Genomic DNA, 14,764 nt, shown 5'->3' on the forward strand with positions numbered 1-14,764 from the left:
AGCTACACAACAAAAAATGCACACCGGGAGCAGACACAACGACGAGGAGGAGCCTACGTTGCTTCGTGCCGCATGTACGGCTCACGCAGGTACTCCGGAGATCTTCCTTCAGTAATTTAGCTGGCATCATCACTGAGTCGCCTTCAAACCGTCACGGCCCCCGCCACGGATGTAGGCACAAAGCGACTCAAGAAAGAGGTCGAGCGTTTTCGCGTGCATGCACAAATGATGGGCGTGCGCAGGCGTGACTAAAAAGTTTCTCCTGGGCACGTTTTCCTCCTCAAGGGCGGCGATGCTCGCACGCACCTTCGCCGCCTGCATTGACGACAGTTGTCGTATGATCTGCTCTTCCAGCTTTTCCGTCTCAGCCGACCTGTACTCGTGACGCTGCCACTTCAACAGCGCATCGTCGCCATTCGCCATGGTCTTCTTCGCTGACTGGCCTTTCATGGAGTTGTCCTGCATTTCGTGGGGAAAAGGCGGGGATTCGTCACCGCTGGTAACTGCCCTGGTGTATTCAGCTACTCCGCTGTGCACCCTCGCCAGCATGGCAGCCGCGTCGCCCCGCAACGTGCCTTTGACAAACAGACACTCCGAGCCGTAGAAGAGTCCGCACAAGCCGATCAACTCGTTCAGCTCTATGTAGTCAAAGCGGACGTGCGTGGCGAGACGCCCAGAACGCAACAGGGCAGGGTCCAGCCGCTCTGGGTGATCAGCGATCATCACCACAATGCGCTCCGGATCCTCAACGACCCCGTCGAGAATGTTCAGCAACGAGGACAGGTTAATCGCATCTAACTTCGCATCCTCCCTCGCAAATAGGGCGCCACCCAAACCCAGAAGCTCCGGCACCGCCATCAGTGGCGCTGGAGGAGCAACAGCAGTAGCTGCGTTGTGAGCTGGGACTGGCTGCGTCGAGCCGTGTGCGCGCGGTGTGTGCGCCTCGTCGTCTTCCTCTGCGTCATCTTCGTAGTTGCTGCTGCTGGTGTTGTCGCTCGGCTTTTTGGAGCCGTCGTCCAAACACTTTGCCACCTCGAACGAGTCCTTCAACTCCCGCGTGCCGCGCGTCGTCAACCCACGTGATCGCCGCACGCGGGCGGTGTGCGAGCTCCCACGCGCCCGCACCACCTCGCTCTCCGTGTCGACATCCTCCAACAAAAATATCACCTTTCGGCTGTTCAGCATGGACCAATCCTCCGCACTACCCGTCACGGCCGCCTCGAAGTGAAAGGTGTTGTAGAGCTGCTCATTCTTTGTGAAGCGTGAGAGCGGGATTCGCACCAGATGTCGCTTCGTGTGATAGGCCAACGCACGTACAAACGAGCGCTTTCCTGTGCCACGCGGACCGTAAAGGAGAAAGCCCAGCTTACGAGGAAATCCATTAATGGCGTAGCGGCCCTTCTTCTCCGTAAAGTGCTGCAGCTGCACCCGCACTGCCTCGCTCTGTGGAAAGAACACCGTGTCCAAGGTCGGGGCCAGCGGCATCGGTGCAGCCTTCACCAAGATGCGGCCAACAGAGGGGGAGATGCGGTACATGCGGAGGGAGTGGTCGTCGCGGTCGGCGTAGCCGTTCGCAAAGTAAAACGCCACGGCGTTGTCAACAAAGCGGCGCAGCGCGGCATCTGCATTGGCGCCGCCCTGGCTCGAGTCGTCCTTTCGCGCACGAAGATAGAGGTAGCGGTGCGCCTCTGGGCTCTGGTTCTTGATGCGGGTGGTGGTGATCCACGTGCACACCTCCACACCGCCTTCGTGCACCGGTGTCCAGTACGGGTAGATGGGCAGCTTCACAGGTAACAGCAGTTCTACGTGATCGCAAAAGTTCAGCTCCATGTCCGAGTAATACTCCTCCAGCTCGTCGTCCACCGCCTTGGAGTGAAGCAGAAGAAGGTGAATCGTGAAGGCTTTGTTCTTCAGCTCCGCCGCCGTGAGAGGCATGTTGCGCCACAGCTTCTGCGTGATGTACACGATCATCGCCGAGTTCAGGTGGTGCTCTCGCTTGAAGGAGTCTAGGAGCTCCGTGCTGATGAGATCCTTCATGTGCCAATAAACGTAGCCGTTCGTCTCACGTTTGAGGTCCAGGGTGTACCAGAGAACAAGCTGGCGAACGGTAATGAAGGTGAACACGGCGAGAAGCACGGTCACCTCAAAGGGCAAAGGAGAAACATCGCAGACCAGCTCGTAGGTGTACATAGCGAACAGGTGCACACGGGCCTCGAAGCCGTTCATGAAACTCTGAAGGCGGCCGCCGCCGCCGCCCTCTGTCAGCGTCAGCGGAGACGGGCCACGCTGCATTAAAGAAGGCGAGAACATGGGGAACAACAAGCTGGTTTTCAGTTAGATCCAGAAAGGAAATGACGCTCACGCTCCGGGAAAGTACCCTGATACTAAAAAGAGGAGAAACTGCCGTACCTTAAGACGGAGAACAACGGCGAATGCCGCAGTGCGTATTTCCGAGAACGGCCCTCGGAAAAAGAAATTATATGCAAATAGAAAATACAAGAAAGAAGTTAACTACCCAAGCGGCAAAAGCTGGGACGGAATTAAAACCGGTCAGAAGAAGAAAAACGTTCACACACACACACAAAGACAACAGATATACGTGTGTGTGTGTGCGGGTGTGCGGAGCGGTTGCGGTGAAGGAAAACAGTTAAGGAATGTATGTATGCGTTGCTTGTAAAAGAAAACTCTACGAGGTTTTCCTTTTCGGAAAACGGCGTTGTGCTCTGAGGTTCAGTAGCAGTAATATAAGAGAGAGAGAGTCGTGAAGGAAGCACCGAAAGGGACCATGAAAGGAAGGTGGCACGCGCTAAACGACGTGTGACACAGCAACAAAAAAGAACAAAAAAACGCGTCGATTAAACCAAATCACGCACATTATAGCAGAGCCAAACTGCTACGCTAGATCATGAGGAAGTACAAGCCACGGATGTAGATGTGTGGTTCCGTTGCGTTGACAGTACTGGCGAATCACAGCATGCCAACCGCTCCTACGTATTAGTATTATTATTGTTGTATCAGAGGTACTGAAGGCGAAAACGGAACGGATGAGAAACGACGTTTCGTAGCTCCTCCCGACTCTAACAACGACAACAACAAACTTGAACAATTTACATGGAGTGAGCAAGAAGGAGAACTTTGAAAACAAAGAAAAAATGATGGGTATATATATATATATACATGTACTCCTTCCCACGGCTCGGCGTATCGTAGATGAAAAGTGCTCTCCGGCCTTTGCGGGACGCACGGTTAAAACAAAATAATAAACAGAAAAGATAGAGCTAAAGGTTCGAGAAGTTCAAATTGAAACGATAATTTCGTGTCACGGACCATGGAGCAGAAGAAATATATAGAGATATATTCGTCTCGGCACACCGCAACAACACCGCACCGGAAACTCACTTACATCTTCGCAATGGCAAACATCACCATGGAAAACTGCGCGTAGTTGAGCAGTTGAGGGGATGTCGTCCGAACGCCTCCCACTGTGCGATTGCTCTGCCCTAGTGGAGCGTCGCGCATCACATCCAAGAAGGGCTGAAGAAAGCGCTGGACACGTGCGCGGGAGATGGGCACGCCGCAGCAGTCCAACGGACACACAAGCCGCTTCGACGGAGCCGCGTAGCGACGTCGTTTGGTCACCTCCGCTGACCACTCCTCAGACAATACATCCACCAAAGCAGAAGCAGGTAGCAGTCCGTCCCGACGCTTTGCAACAGCACAAAAAGTTTGAAAGAGCAAATACAAGTCATTATCGCTCACCTTTACGCCGACTTCCTTCGCCTTCGTCACGATATGCTGCGGAAGAGGAGCTGCGGGACCTGTTGCGTCGTGCGTGTAGAGCGTGAGTGCGCGCTGCACGACTTCCTGTGTGCGAAGCGCCAGTTGCTGCGACGCGCTCAGGTGGTCCTGCTGCGGAAGCCCGCCGTCAGAGACAAGTGCGTTTTGATTTTGCACGGCGATCAGCGCAGCAGCCTTGGCGGCCCTGCCGCCGTCTTCGGTGAAGCTCAACGTGTTGCACTGCGCTGAGTTCTCGCGCCGTGTCTCGGCGTCGCGGATGAGTTCCAGCATGTCTGTGCACCACGCAGTGAAGGACACCGCGTCGAGCGTGGGCGGTGTTGTCGTGGCGGCGCTGTCTGCTGCTGCTGCTACTTCGCGCACCGCCACCGTCACCTTCCACACGAGACCGCTGTGTCGCATAAACCGCTCAACGGTCTCCATCGCGACCTGGCAGACGAGCAGCAACGCCCGTTTAAAGCGCATCTCTGCGGTGCTCGCCTCTGCCTCGATGCTGTCGTCTTCACCGCCGGTGTTGGACACGTCTGCTTGGGCGAGAAGCTCGACGCAGGGCTGCAACATGTTCACGGGGTCAAGATCAAGAAACACGACGTGGACGCCGTGCACCTCCGCAGCGACAAGGCCCTGCAAAATCCACCGCCGTAGTCTCTCCGCGGCGGGACTCGCGTACACGACGGCGTAGAACGAGTCCGTCGCGTTCTCGTTGGAGGATGATGTCGGCGCATCGTTCGGCAGGAAGGACACAATTTCGTTCTCCGAAATGTGCGTTGCGACGTTGCGACGGGACGGCTGAAACAGAAGTCGCGCACACGGTACGCGCCGAGCCTGCAGGGAGAGCGGTGGATGGGTGCTGTGATCGCCGAGGTCGACCTTTTTGGCACTCAGAGGCGGCGTGCGCGACACAACGGCCTCCGTGGTGAGATCCAGCTCGCCGTCGCGCCACGACTGCAGAGCCGCCTTGGTGCGCTCCACCACGTCCAGCCGGCTGATGAGACGCGCGCCGTCACGGGTGTACTGATAACTCCAAGGGCCGCTGCTGTTCGTCTCCCCACTTCCGCGACGGGGCACTTTATCTCCTGCAGCAGCGGTGTCGTTTGCGTTTTCGGCTGCCGCATCGTGTGTCTTTCCGTCGGCGTACTGGCCATCTTCATCGTCGCCCCACGCTGCATTTTCGGTGGTAGCGGCGCCGTCGATTTCGAGTGGAGAAAAGCGCTCCAACACACGCGCAAAGAGCGTGCACAGCTCTGACAGTGATGATGTCCTCCGCACCTCCGCAGCAACCGGCTCCGGGAGGGGGTAGGACGTCGATGACTCGCGCAGCGGCACCGCGGAATCGATTCCGGCGGCTTCTCCGCACGATGCGCGCACTGCCGTGCTGCGCGTGTACCACTCCCGTCGGTACTGACTGACCCGTTGCAGCTCACCGTAGTACGTTGCGGAGGAGACGAGGACGGAGACGAGCTTGTACTCGGGTGCCTCCGCGACGTTAAATGCGGCGACGGAAGTGGCGGCTGAGTTACTGCTGTGGGGGTTGACGTTGCGGTAGACGAGTCGAAAAAGCGCCTGGGGATGCTGCTGCGGTTGCGCGTGCGCATTTTCCTCCTGCCCTTTATTCCCTACATCCCCGGGCAGGCGATACACCACGAACGTGTGCTCCGCCAGAAAGGGGTGGTGCGCCACCGCGCTGGCCGTATCGAGCGAGCGGCTAAACAGGTGCTTGTACGAGGCGGCGAGGCACGCGCCAGAGTCACCGCAGCACGGTGGCACCGCCACGATCACCAGTCGCGTCCCTCCGTGTACCACGACGCCGTACTGAAGAAGTTGCAGCTGCCGCGCAGTCAGGTTCTTGCGCCGCAGCGGGAATCCGTCGTTGATGAGGTGCAGCGTGTGGTGACACGGCACGGCGAACTCGTCGATGATGAGGTCGAAGCGCAAGTCGAGAAGGGCAATGTCGTGCAAGACGGCATTGGCGGAGCAGTTGGACGGCACGCCGTTTTCTTCCCGGCCGTCCCATGTAAAGGGACTCAAGGGAGTGAGAGAGCTGTCCACTTTGTCCATTGTCTTTCCTTTCCTTTTCTTATCTGTTTTACTGTTGCCAAATGGGGGAGGGTGTGGGTGGGCAGCGATGTAGAGATGGTGTAAGACGAACACGAGGTATTTCAAAAGTGTCTTTTCCTTCCTTCTCGTGTAGACGCGCTTTTCGGTGGCTGCTGCTTTGTTTGGAGCGACTCAACGGTATTGAGAAGGCGGCACGAGAGAAGCACGTATTTGCCTTCAACGGGATAGGTTTATCACAGCGAGCAAGAAGAAGAAGGTCGAGAGCAGAGGACTACCTTCTGTGTAGAGGCAAAGGCAACAACAGGCGGTTCAACAACAAATAAGGGCATACAGGAGCGACACCGCACACACTCGCGTCAAAAAGAAGAAAAAGAAAGGAGTGTTAGCGCGGCGTACATCAACCTAATTAACTAATTGCATATTATTATTATTTCTTGCGAGTATGTGTGCAGGGGACAAACGCCACTTCGGCTCGGCGAAAGAAGTATAACAGGTTCAACAACAACAGAGAAAGAAAAAATGGGTAGAGGTAATACAGCACAGTCACAAAAGCAGAGGCTTCCCGCAAATACTCAAAAATAAAAAAGCAGCAAACTCACGACTAGACAAAGAAGTCCGAATTGAACAACTGGCCAGAAGATGGATTTTATTCTAGCTTCGTTGAAGAGCGGCAGGTTTCGCCGACAGCTTCAAGTTAAGGGCGAGACAACTAACAACGAAAACTGTTCTTCCTTTTTGGGGAAGAGGAAGGGAAGCAGGTAGAAGGGAAGGAGCATCGCTCCTCTACGTCACGCTAGTCGTAAAGATGTCATAGGCTGCTTTGTAGAATATGTCAACGTTGCGGTCAATCAGAACGCGATTCTCCAGGTCGGTTTGCTTCATCATCAGCACCAAGGTCAGCGAGCTTGGCAGCTCGCGCAGGTAGATGCAGTCCTCATTGCTCAGATGAATCACGGCATTTGCACCACGATACAGCGGGGCATCATCGGCCGCACCGCCGTTCCCCTCAGCACCACTCGAATTCGCGCCCGAGGACGACGTTGCGAGGGCGTGCGCAGCGTCACCCTGGCCGTCCCGCAGTGGAATGTTGTTATGGCTGTTAGTATTGTTGCCGTTGTTGCCCTCTCCGCGTCGGGCGTAGATGCGGCTCATCTTGACCACCACCTCAATCGCATCGCTGCACAGGTCGTAGGTGCGCGACTTCAGTCGATTTCGTTCATCCACCGCCACGTAGATCTTCGAATAGCTGAGAAACAGGTACGACAGATCGATGTTGCTGTTCGAGTTGAGCATCTGCAGCAGCTCCGTGATGTACGGCGTCTTCGACTTGATCAGTTTTTGCACCACGAGGGAGAAGGCCTGGAAGACAGAGTGGTCGTAGATGGAGGTGAGGTTGAAGTTCAAGCGGAGCGGCTGCAAGTTCTCCAGGCGTTGCTTCGCCTCCTCCTCCACGCGCCGCTGCAGACTCGCCAGTAGATCCGCCTGGTGGTCCTCGCTGAGGGCGTCCACTTTGTGAACGAACACCTCCACGCACAGCTCCGGGTTGTAGCGGTAGGCCGCGCTGATCGTGTCGAGCAGCCGCGCGCGGGCGTCGTCGATCAGTTCACGGCAATCCAGCACGTACACAATCGCCCCACAGTTTTCGAGCAGCTGGTTCACGTCGTATCGGTTGGCGTTGTTCGGGTCAAAGGGGTCGTTTTGACCGGGGAAGTCCCACACCTCGAAGTTGACGAAGTCGTTCGAGTGCACGGTGCTCTTCTCCGGTTGCACCGTCGTGGCGAGGGAGGCGGAGTCGTGCGGCTGCATGCCTTCAAACACGACCTTCTGGATGCTGCTCTTGCCAGACTTGCGCAGACCCATGAGCAGCACCTTCTGGAGCGCCAGCATGTCGGTTGACATAATGGTGGTGCGGAGAGAAGGTTATAAAATGTGTTGGCGGAGGAAAAAAAGAATCGCTCATCGACAACGACTGCTGCGTTGTGAAAGAATTGCAAAAAGAGCATAACAGCCGCAAAGTACGGTAAAAAGGAAAGGAAAGAAAGGTCAGCGGAGAGGAAACTGGCTACTCTTTGGGGACATTTCAAAATGAAAGATCTACCTGATCTTACATGTACATTCATGGGGACCTTGAAGCGCTGTCGTCTTCGAGGGCTCCAGAAGGAACATCAATAAATAAAGAAAAAGGCGGAGTTCATCGCACGCTGCATCTTCACTCACGCTTGGCCCCAAACCGCTTTATAAATAATAAGTCAAGACACAAATTAGAGTTCTCGCAGCGGTGAAAGAGCATTAGCACACACACACACACACGTATGCTCTTCTTCATGGCTACAATTTTGTTCTTCCTTAAACGCTGTAGAAGGGCATGAAAGAGAGTTGCGCACATACAAAAAAAACGGACCACAACTCGACACGCCGCATTAACGAAAACAAATCGCAAATCCAGCTTCTTCTACCTCAACCAAAGAAGACCAAGGCGCACACACACACACAACAAAAAGAGGCAAAAAAAAAAGGAGAGCGCCGGCCTGGGAATTGAACCGGCCACACTACAGTCGCTCCAGGACCGCCTGGAGCTGCGCGGTCTTGGCCTGGACGATTTGGCTCAGCAAGGGCCGACGCAGGTCGCGAACCTCCCGTGCGAGACTGCGCAGCGTGTGCAGCAGCCGCTCCGTCGCGTGCCGAATCGTCTGCGTCACGGCCGACGTGTAAAAGCCGCCTGGTGCGTAGGAGGCGTTGTCGAGGAGGTCGTCCACACTCAGCACGTAGGCGTTCAGCGCCAGCTGCACCGTTTCAAGGTGGATTGTATGCTGCTCCGCGACGTCCTCTGCCGCGCCGTCCGCCGTGTAGAGCTCATCAACATCCGTCACGGTCTCACCATCGCCGAGTGGGCCGCGGCTGGGCGAACGGCCGACGCTCGACTCTCGAGACGGCACGCTGCCGGTGCTGATGCGGCTCACGTCCGGGGACCGCTCCAGCCCTCCGGTGGTGGCCGCGCTCGCCGTGATGCGACGCAGCAGCTGCAGCTCCCGCACGGTGAACTGGCGCAGCAGGTCCAGCGAGAAGATGAGGGACTGCGCCGTGACGCCACCCCGCTCCGCTGTAGCGCCACCGCGGATGGAGATCAAGGCTGGATCGCGCAGCAGCTCGGGCGAGAAGACAAAGGCAGCGTGCGAGACACCGTCACGCGGCAGGGCGTAGTACGGCTGCTTCAGCAGTACGACGAGCGCGTTGCGCAGGGCGTGGGCTTGCGCCGCGACGATGCGGTGCCCCTCACTGGTGGAGGCGTCAGGTGTCGGCAGCGACGCCACACAGCGCTGCTGCAGGCGCGGTTGCTGCAGGAACAAAAAGCCAGCCTGCACGCTGGTCAGCAAGCTAGGGAGCAACACGTCCTGTAAGGCCAACGCCGCCGCGAGCCGCGTCGCCACATCCACCTCCTCCAACTCCCACACCAGCAGCGCCTGCCGATCTGCGCCGTGGGCACCGGGGAACGCACCGACGGCGCTGGCAAAGCGCGGGATGCTCTCCAATGCTGACTTGAGGGATGGCAGCCAGCCGGAGGCTCTGGCATCGAAGGGGCCACGCAGCGATACGACGACACACCACAGCGACACCACCGCATACCAGCACACATGCAAGCCGAGTCGCCGATGGCACTGCGCCGCGTGGTCGTAGACGGCGGAGAGCGCAAACTGGCCCAGCGCTCGTGTAAAGCCCAAGAGGGTGTCCTCCGAGATAAATCCAAGCACCGCCACTCGCTTCCCAGCGGAGGCAAGAATGCAGCACACACATTCTAGAACACCAGCGAAGCGGTACGCCTTTGCACACGCCGGCTGCGTCGGCTGAATGAACCGCGAGAGCAGCGAGGCGTACTGCAGTAGGGTGGAGAGCAGGCGTGCCACCAGCACAGTGTCGACGCTACTAGAGTCGGAGCGCTGGCGGCCGAAGTAGCGCGTGCAGCCCTCCACCGCTGTGTCAAACACGTGAAATGCCTCTTCTTCCCTGTCCTTTTCGATCGGTGCAACAAGCTGATCGTGCAGCATGGCTTGCACGTCGCGCATTAGTTCCTCCACGGCTGCCTGCTCCGGCAAGCTGTTCAAGGGGAACGCCGTAACGATGGGTACTGCATCCACGAACAAAAACCGGTGTTTGTGGTTCACCTTCACAAAGGCGGCGAGCTGCAGCATCGCACGCTGGATAGATGGCGCCACCTCCAACTCCATCATATCGCTGCCGAGAGTGCCTTCCAGAACACCGGTGGCAGCCCTGGCGAGGCGCAGCGCGTGCTTTAGATACCGTGTCAGCAGGGGGGCCAGCAACGGGGAGTTGGCCCGACACGCCACCACGGAGTTGAGGGACGCCTCGAACAGCGACAGCGTGCGCTTGCTGAAGAGCCCCGCAACGTTCGTGTCCACGACGCTGAACCACAACAGCTGCTCCACCGCCGCCGCCACGTCCGCCGCGCTGTCGAGGAGGGTGGCGAGGGCGTTGAGGCGGTGGTCGTCACCGGTGCCGCGGAAGAAGCGCGACTCGGCCGGACCCACCGGGACGAGACGATGGTAGGGCAGCAAGCTCGCGAGCTGGCCGGTGGATAACGAAAAGAGCGGGAACGCGGCTTTGCTGGTGTGCAGGCTGCTGACGCGAGATGCGGCAGTGGTGAGCGCCGTCGAGGTAGTGTGGCGAACAAGAGCAGTGCTCTCCGCACCGAATGTGCTCTCCACACGGGTTGCGGCGCCGTGCAACAGCCCGGAGCGCCTTGGCAGCACGACACTCGCGCTCAAGCCCTCGCCGTAGTCGCTCCTGTTGTCGTCGTGACGCGCCAGCCACTCAAACACGTCTTCGTAGTCCACCTCGCGACTCTCCCGCTCGTACGCGGTTCGGCACTCATCCATGATGACCCGCGCGTGTCGGAGCAGTTGATCGATCGTGTCCGTGTAGTTGGCGAGCACCTTGCAGCGCACGGCGACGGCGGGCGACGCACCGGAGAGAGTGGTGATGGGTGGGATGGGTGGAGAGAGCGGAAGAACATTGGGCCGGCGCAGTGGCGCGCGAGCGTCAGCGGTGGTGAAGGCTCCTGCGCCTTCATTACCGTTGTCGCTGCTGTGTGCGCCGCCGCTTTCCGCCGCCTTTTTCGCTTTTGCCAGCTGTCCGGCGATGGAAGCGTTGATGTAGGTAATACAGGCCACCGCTAGCATCGTCACCTCCCACACACCACCACACGGGCTTGACGTCGCTGCTGCTGCTGTTGCAGCCGAGGCAGTTGTGGTGCTGTCAGCGTCCCTTCTACTCTTCTTCGCGCCGCCTTCTTTCAGCAGCAGCGCTGCCACCTCGTCCACATCGAGCATGTTGGACAGCCCCGTGTAGCGCAGCACCTGCAGCGCAAGTGCTTTCTCGTGTAACGGCGTGTCCTTGGTGCGGATCGTGGCAGCGAGCAGCTTCGCAAACGGTAGATTCTCCGGCTGTGCGTCCGCCGCCGTGGCGGCATCATTGTCGCTCGCGGTTTCACCATTCGGGGAGTCCTTGTCTTTCCCGCTTCCACCTTCGGTTTGATCCTCCTCGTCGCCATCGGTTTGTTTTGGGGGCCCAAAGAGCAGCACAAAGAGTGCCGGACACCACCGCACCATCGCCAGCCACACCTCCAACCGCAACGAGTTCGACACGCTGCCCACGTTGTCCCCCTTCTGCACCGTCAGCAGCGCTGCACGAAACTTAGCGACGTCCGCGTTGGGCAGCGTCGATCGCAAGGCTTGAAAGGCTTGCTGCGCGTTTTGTTGCTCAGCACACGCCTGCATGGCGGCCACGAGAAGCTCCGCCATTTCCCGATGAGCGGGCTGGAACGCTGTGTCACACAGCACGGTGAAGCACACCGCCACAGCGCTGCGCGGGCGCCGACCCGCCACCACCGCCGGGTCCGCCTCTTCGCTGGAAAACGGCACCGGAAACGTCGCGGCAGGCAGCATAGCAGGCGCACGGTATAGCGAGGCGGTTTTATACAACAGCCACGCCGCGACATTGGCGGACTTCCATGTGGATCGGCCGCCGGCCATCCAGCACCCGTCACGATGGGCCTGCAGGAGGGTATCGAGGGCCTCGCCGAGGCGGCTGAAGAGCTGCGGCAGCTGCGGCACCGTCACGGCTGCGAAAAGCGCACTTTCACTCGTGGCCACTTCTCGCAGGTCAAACACGGCGTTGACGACAACGGTGGCGACGGCGGCACCACCCACCACACAGCGGAACGCCCCAGCCGGCATCTCCGCTGCGGCAACGAGTGCGTGCCCCATCTCGGCCGCCCCAATGTCTTCGTTGCAGTTGCAGAGGTACTTGTAAAGCTCTACGCTCTCGCTGAGGTCCGCCTGCGCATACTCGGCATCGCCGCACAGCGTGGTCCAGTTGGTCGGGCTCACCAGCCGCGCGAGTACCACGCGCAGCGACTCTACCGCGGAACCGTAGCGGTACAGCAATGCATATGCGGTCCGCTTCATTTGAAAGGAGGCCGTTGATCCATGCATGATGGTCGTCACAACATAGCTCACCGTGTGCACGAGGTTCCGGCAGCCGGTTTGCACCTCGAGCCGCTGGATGGAGTGCGGAAACTCGCACATGAAGGCGGAAAGGAGACTCACTGTAGCCTCGCAGAACAGGCGTCGCTGTCTCTCTGTGCGGCTTGTGTGATCGTAGCTGACGCCGACCGCCAAGGAAAGGTTTGCACGGAGGAGATCAACACACAAGGAAAAGAGTGATGCGTTCGCATTCGTCAACGGTGCTGCGGAAGCTGCTACTCCCCTCTCAGGTTCTTCCTCTACGTCTGTGATGGTACGTGTGCAGTTGGAAAGCGCGAAGAACAGCGGTAGCTCCTCAAACGAGTTCAGCAGCGGTGGCAGCGCCGACGTCACATACGCTAGCAGTGAAAGGTAGAAGAGAAAGTTGCGGGGAGACCTCGGGTCCGCTTCGCACCTCAGCAAATAGGCAGTGGGTTCCTCTTTCCGCTCGCTGCTGTTATCCTCGCCTTGAACTTCAACGTCGTCTGCAAAGCTGGGTACCGTGGCCAGCCATTGACCACTGTCAGCACGGCCCTGCCGGTTCGACGCGCTTGCCGCATGCTCCTCTCCCTGCTGCGCAACGCTGCTAATGGCGCCGTCCACTAACGATTCTATCGACGGCCTATAAATCCGCTGCCCGGCAGTGCTCATGCTCCGTCGAGGTGCCTGCGCCAACGCAGTGGAAGCACCAGACACGGTCATCGGCTCCGCTGCCATTCCTGTCGATCCTTCCGTGTTGCCGCTGCTGCCCCGTGGCTCTGGGCAGGAGGATCGCGTCTTCTCGTGAGCCGCGGGGTAACGCAGGAGTGCGCGATGCAAAAAGTTTACGAGGTTCACGTAGCTCGCCGGGTAGGTCTCCCAGGTACCCCCGTACACACCGACGGCGCGGCACATGTGAACCAGCGCATCTGCCGTGCAGTAGCACCACGCCACTGCCGACATGATCGACAACAGTCCGTGCACCGCGCTGCCAAACTTCGCCATGACCACACCGAGGACGACAGAGGTGGGTCCGTCAGCGCAGTAGGCTACCTGGACGTCTGCGTCGTACAGGGTAGCCTGACGCACCACGTCGAGAGCCCTGCACTGCCACTCTGGAGACATCGTAGGGCAGGCAGAGGGCAGGGCGGCGACAAACGCCATGTGCGCCACGTTCGCCCGCGTCACGGCCCCTCCATTTTCTAAATCGCGCAGGGCAGACTCCACCGCTTCCTCGGGCAGGTGTGGGGCGCAGTGGATGAGGAAGGCGGTGAGAGAGGCAACGCTGCGGCGGAGAAATGCGGGTGGCGCAACGGCGTCCGTCAGCGCAGCACCCATTTCCTGGTTGAGCGCGTAAAGCTTTGAAAGAGACGTGGGGGCGGCAAACGCGGAGGCAGAAGGAGCAGAGGATGACGACGACGGTACTGCCGAAGCTTCGATGCTGCTGTCACGACCGGTGCTCTTACCAGCAGACGCTGCGTCTTTCGGTGCCACGCCGCTGTGGCACGCCAGCAAAACCAACACATCGCAGAACAGCGCTAATGCCGGAAAGGCAGCGCATTTCGCATCGTTAGACGTCGCAACGGACTGTCCAGCGCACCGTCGCCACAGTTCCTCCATGTTCCGAGCAGCGTATGTGACAAAATCGCTCTCTTTCAACAGGCACAGCAACTTTGCGTAGTTGCCCGACTTCCCGAGCGCGGCTGGTGAGCGCTGAAATACGAGACTCAGCATGCTCAACACCTTCGTGAGCGACGCCAGGGCTTCATCGGAGGCGGTGGAGGAAGAAGTGGCTGTCGTAGACCTCGATGCAGACTCACTCGCGGTAGATTTCCTAGACTTAGACTTCCCCTCCGCACTCGAGTGCACTTTAACGTTCGAGTTGAACCGAACTTCTAAGAGTTCGGGGAACGGGAGGCCACTGCTGCCGCTGTTGGAAGCAGACTCGCGAAACAGGCTGAGTGGGGCAGAGCGCAGCGTGTGGATCACATAGTCCTCCTCCTCCGCCACGATAAATGCTTCTTCGTTGGAGTTGCGCAGCAGTCGCTCAGGTTGAAGGGCGACGGCGGAGAGTGGTGGCGACAGCTCACGGGCGTTAAAGAGTTCTGTGAGTAACGTCAACGTGCTTGTCTTCTCGTGGTTATCGTTGACAACGTGGCTGCCTGACCCCGACGTCGCTGCTGTCGCTCGGGTAACACTTTTGCCTACAAGCATTATGAAGGACGCGTTGAGAAACCGCTGTTACAAAAGAATAATAGTAATAAACCTCTCTATACGCTTGATTTCTCCGAGAAACTGCTGAACAGCGTGTAAAAGACGCGGTGATAGAATCAACGAGGAGTGGATTTAGTAAAAGAAAAAGACGATGAAGAGTGCGGTGGCGCGTAGGCGAT

At 58.4% G+C, this 14,764-nt stretch overlaps 4 protein-coding genes across 4 annotated transcripts; all 4 read right to left on the minus strand.

The window, feature by feature from the left end:
• Positions 1 to 129: 129 nt before the first annotated feature.
• On the minus strand, positions 130 to 2,724 carry ABB37_04022 (a44l protein-like protein; the record flags this gene model as incomplete). Its single annotated transcript, XM_015801548.1, has 1 exon — positions 130 to 2,724. Exon 1 carries the CDS (start codon positions 2,308 to 2,310, stop codon positions 130 to 132), a length of 2,181 nt encoding a protein of 726 aa, XP_015660168.1. The 5' UTR covers positions 2,311 to 2,724.
• Positions 2,725 to 3,399: 675 nt separating this feature from the next.
• On the minus strand, positions 3,400 to 6,068 carry ABB37_04023 (putative paraflagellar rod component; the record flags this gene model as incomplete). Its single annotated transcript, XM_015801549.1, has 1 exon — positions 3,400 to 6,068. The coding sequence occupies exon 1, from the start codon at positions 5,851 to 5,853 to the stop codon at positions 3,400 to 3,402; it is 2,454 nt and encodes an 817-aa protein (XP_015660169.1). The 5' UTR covers positions 5,854 to 6,068.
• A 568-nt stretch (positions 6,069 to 6,636) lies between these two features.
• Positions 6,637 to 7,826, minus strand: ABB37_04024 (putative small GTPase; the record flags this gene model as incomplete). The annotated part of the gene is made up of 1 exon (XM_015801550.1): positions 6,637 to 7,826. The coding sequence occupies exon 1, from the start codon at positions 7,750 to 7,752 to the stop codon at positions 6,637 to 6,639; it is 1,116 nt and encodes a 371-aa protein (XP_015660170.1). The 5' UTR covers positions 7,753 to 7,826.
• Positions 7,827 to 8,402: 576 nt separating this feature from the next.
• Positions 8,403 to 14,670, minus strand: ABB37_04025 (hypothetical protein; the record flags this gene model as incomplete). The annotated part of the gene is made up of 1 exon (XM_015801551.1): positions 8,403 to 14,670. The coding sequence occupies exon 1, from the start codon at positions 14,583 to 14,585 to the stop codon at positions 8,403 to 8,405; it is 6,183 nt and encodes a 2,060-aa protein (XP_015660171.1). The 5' UTR covers positions 14,586 to 14,670.
• Positions 14,671 to 14,764: the final 94 nt, after the last annotated feature.

This window comes from Leptomonas pyrrhocoris, assembly GCF_001293395.1.
Source record: "Leptomonas pyrrhocoris isolate H10 chromosome Unknown, whole genome shotgun sequence".
NCBI lineage: Eukaryota > Euglenozoa > Kinetoplastea > Trypanosomatida > Trypanosomatidae > Leptomonas > Leptomonas pyrrhocoris.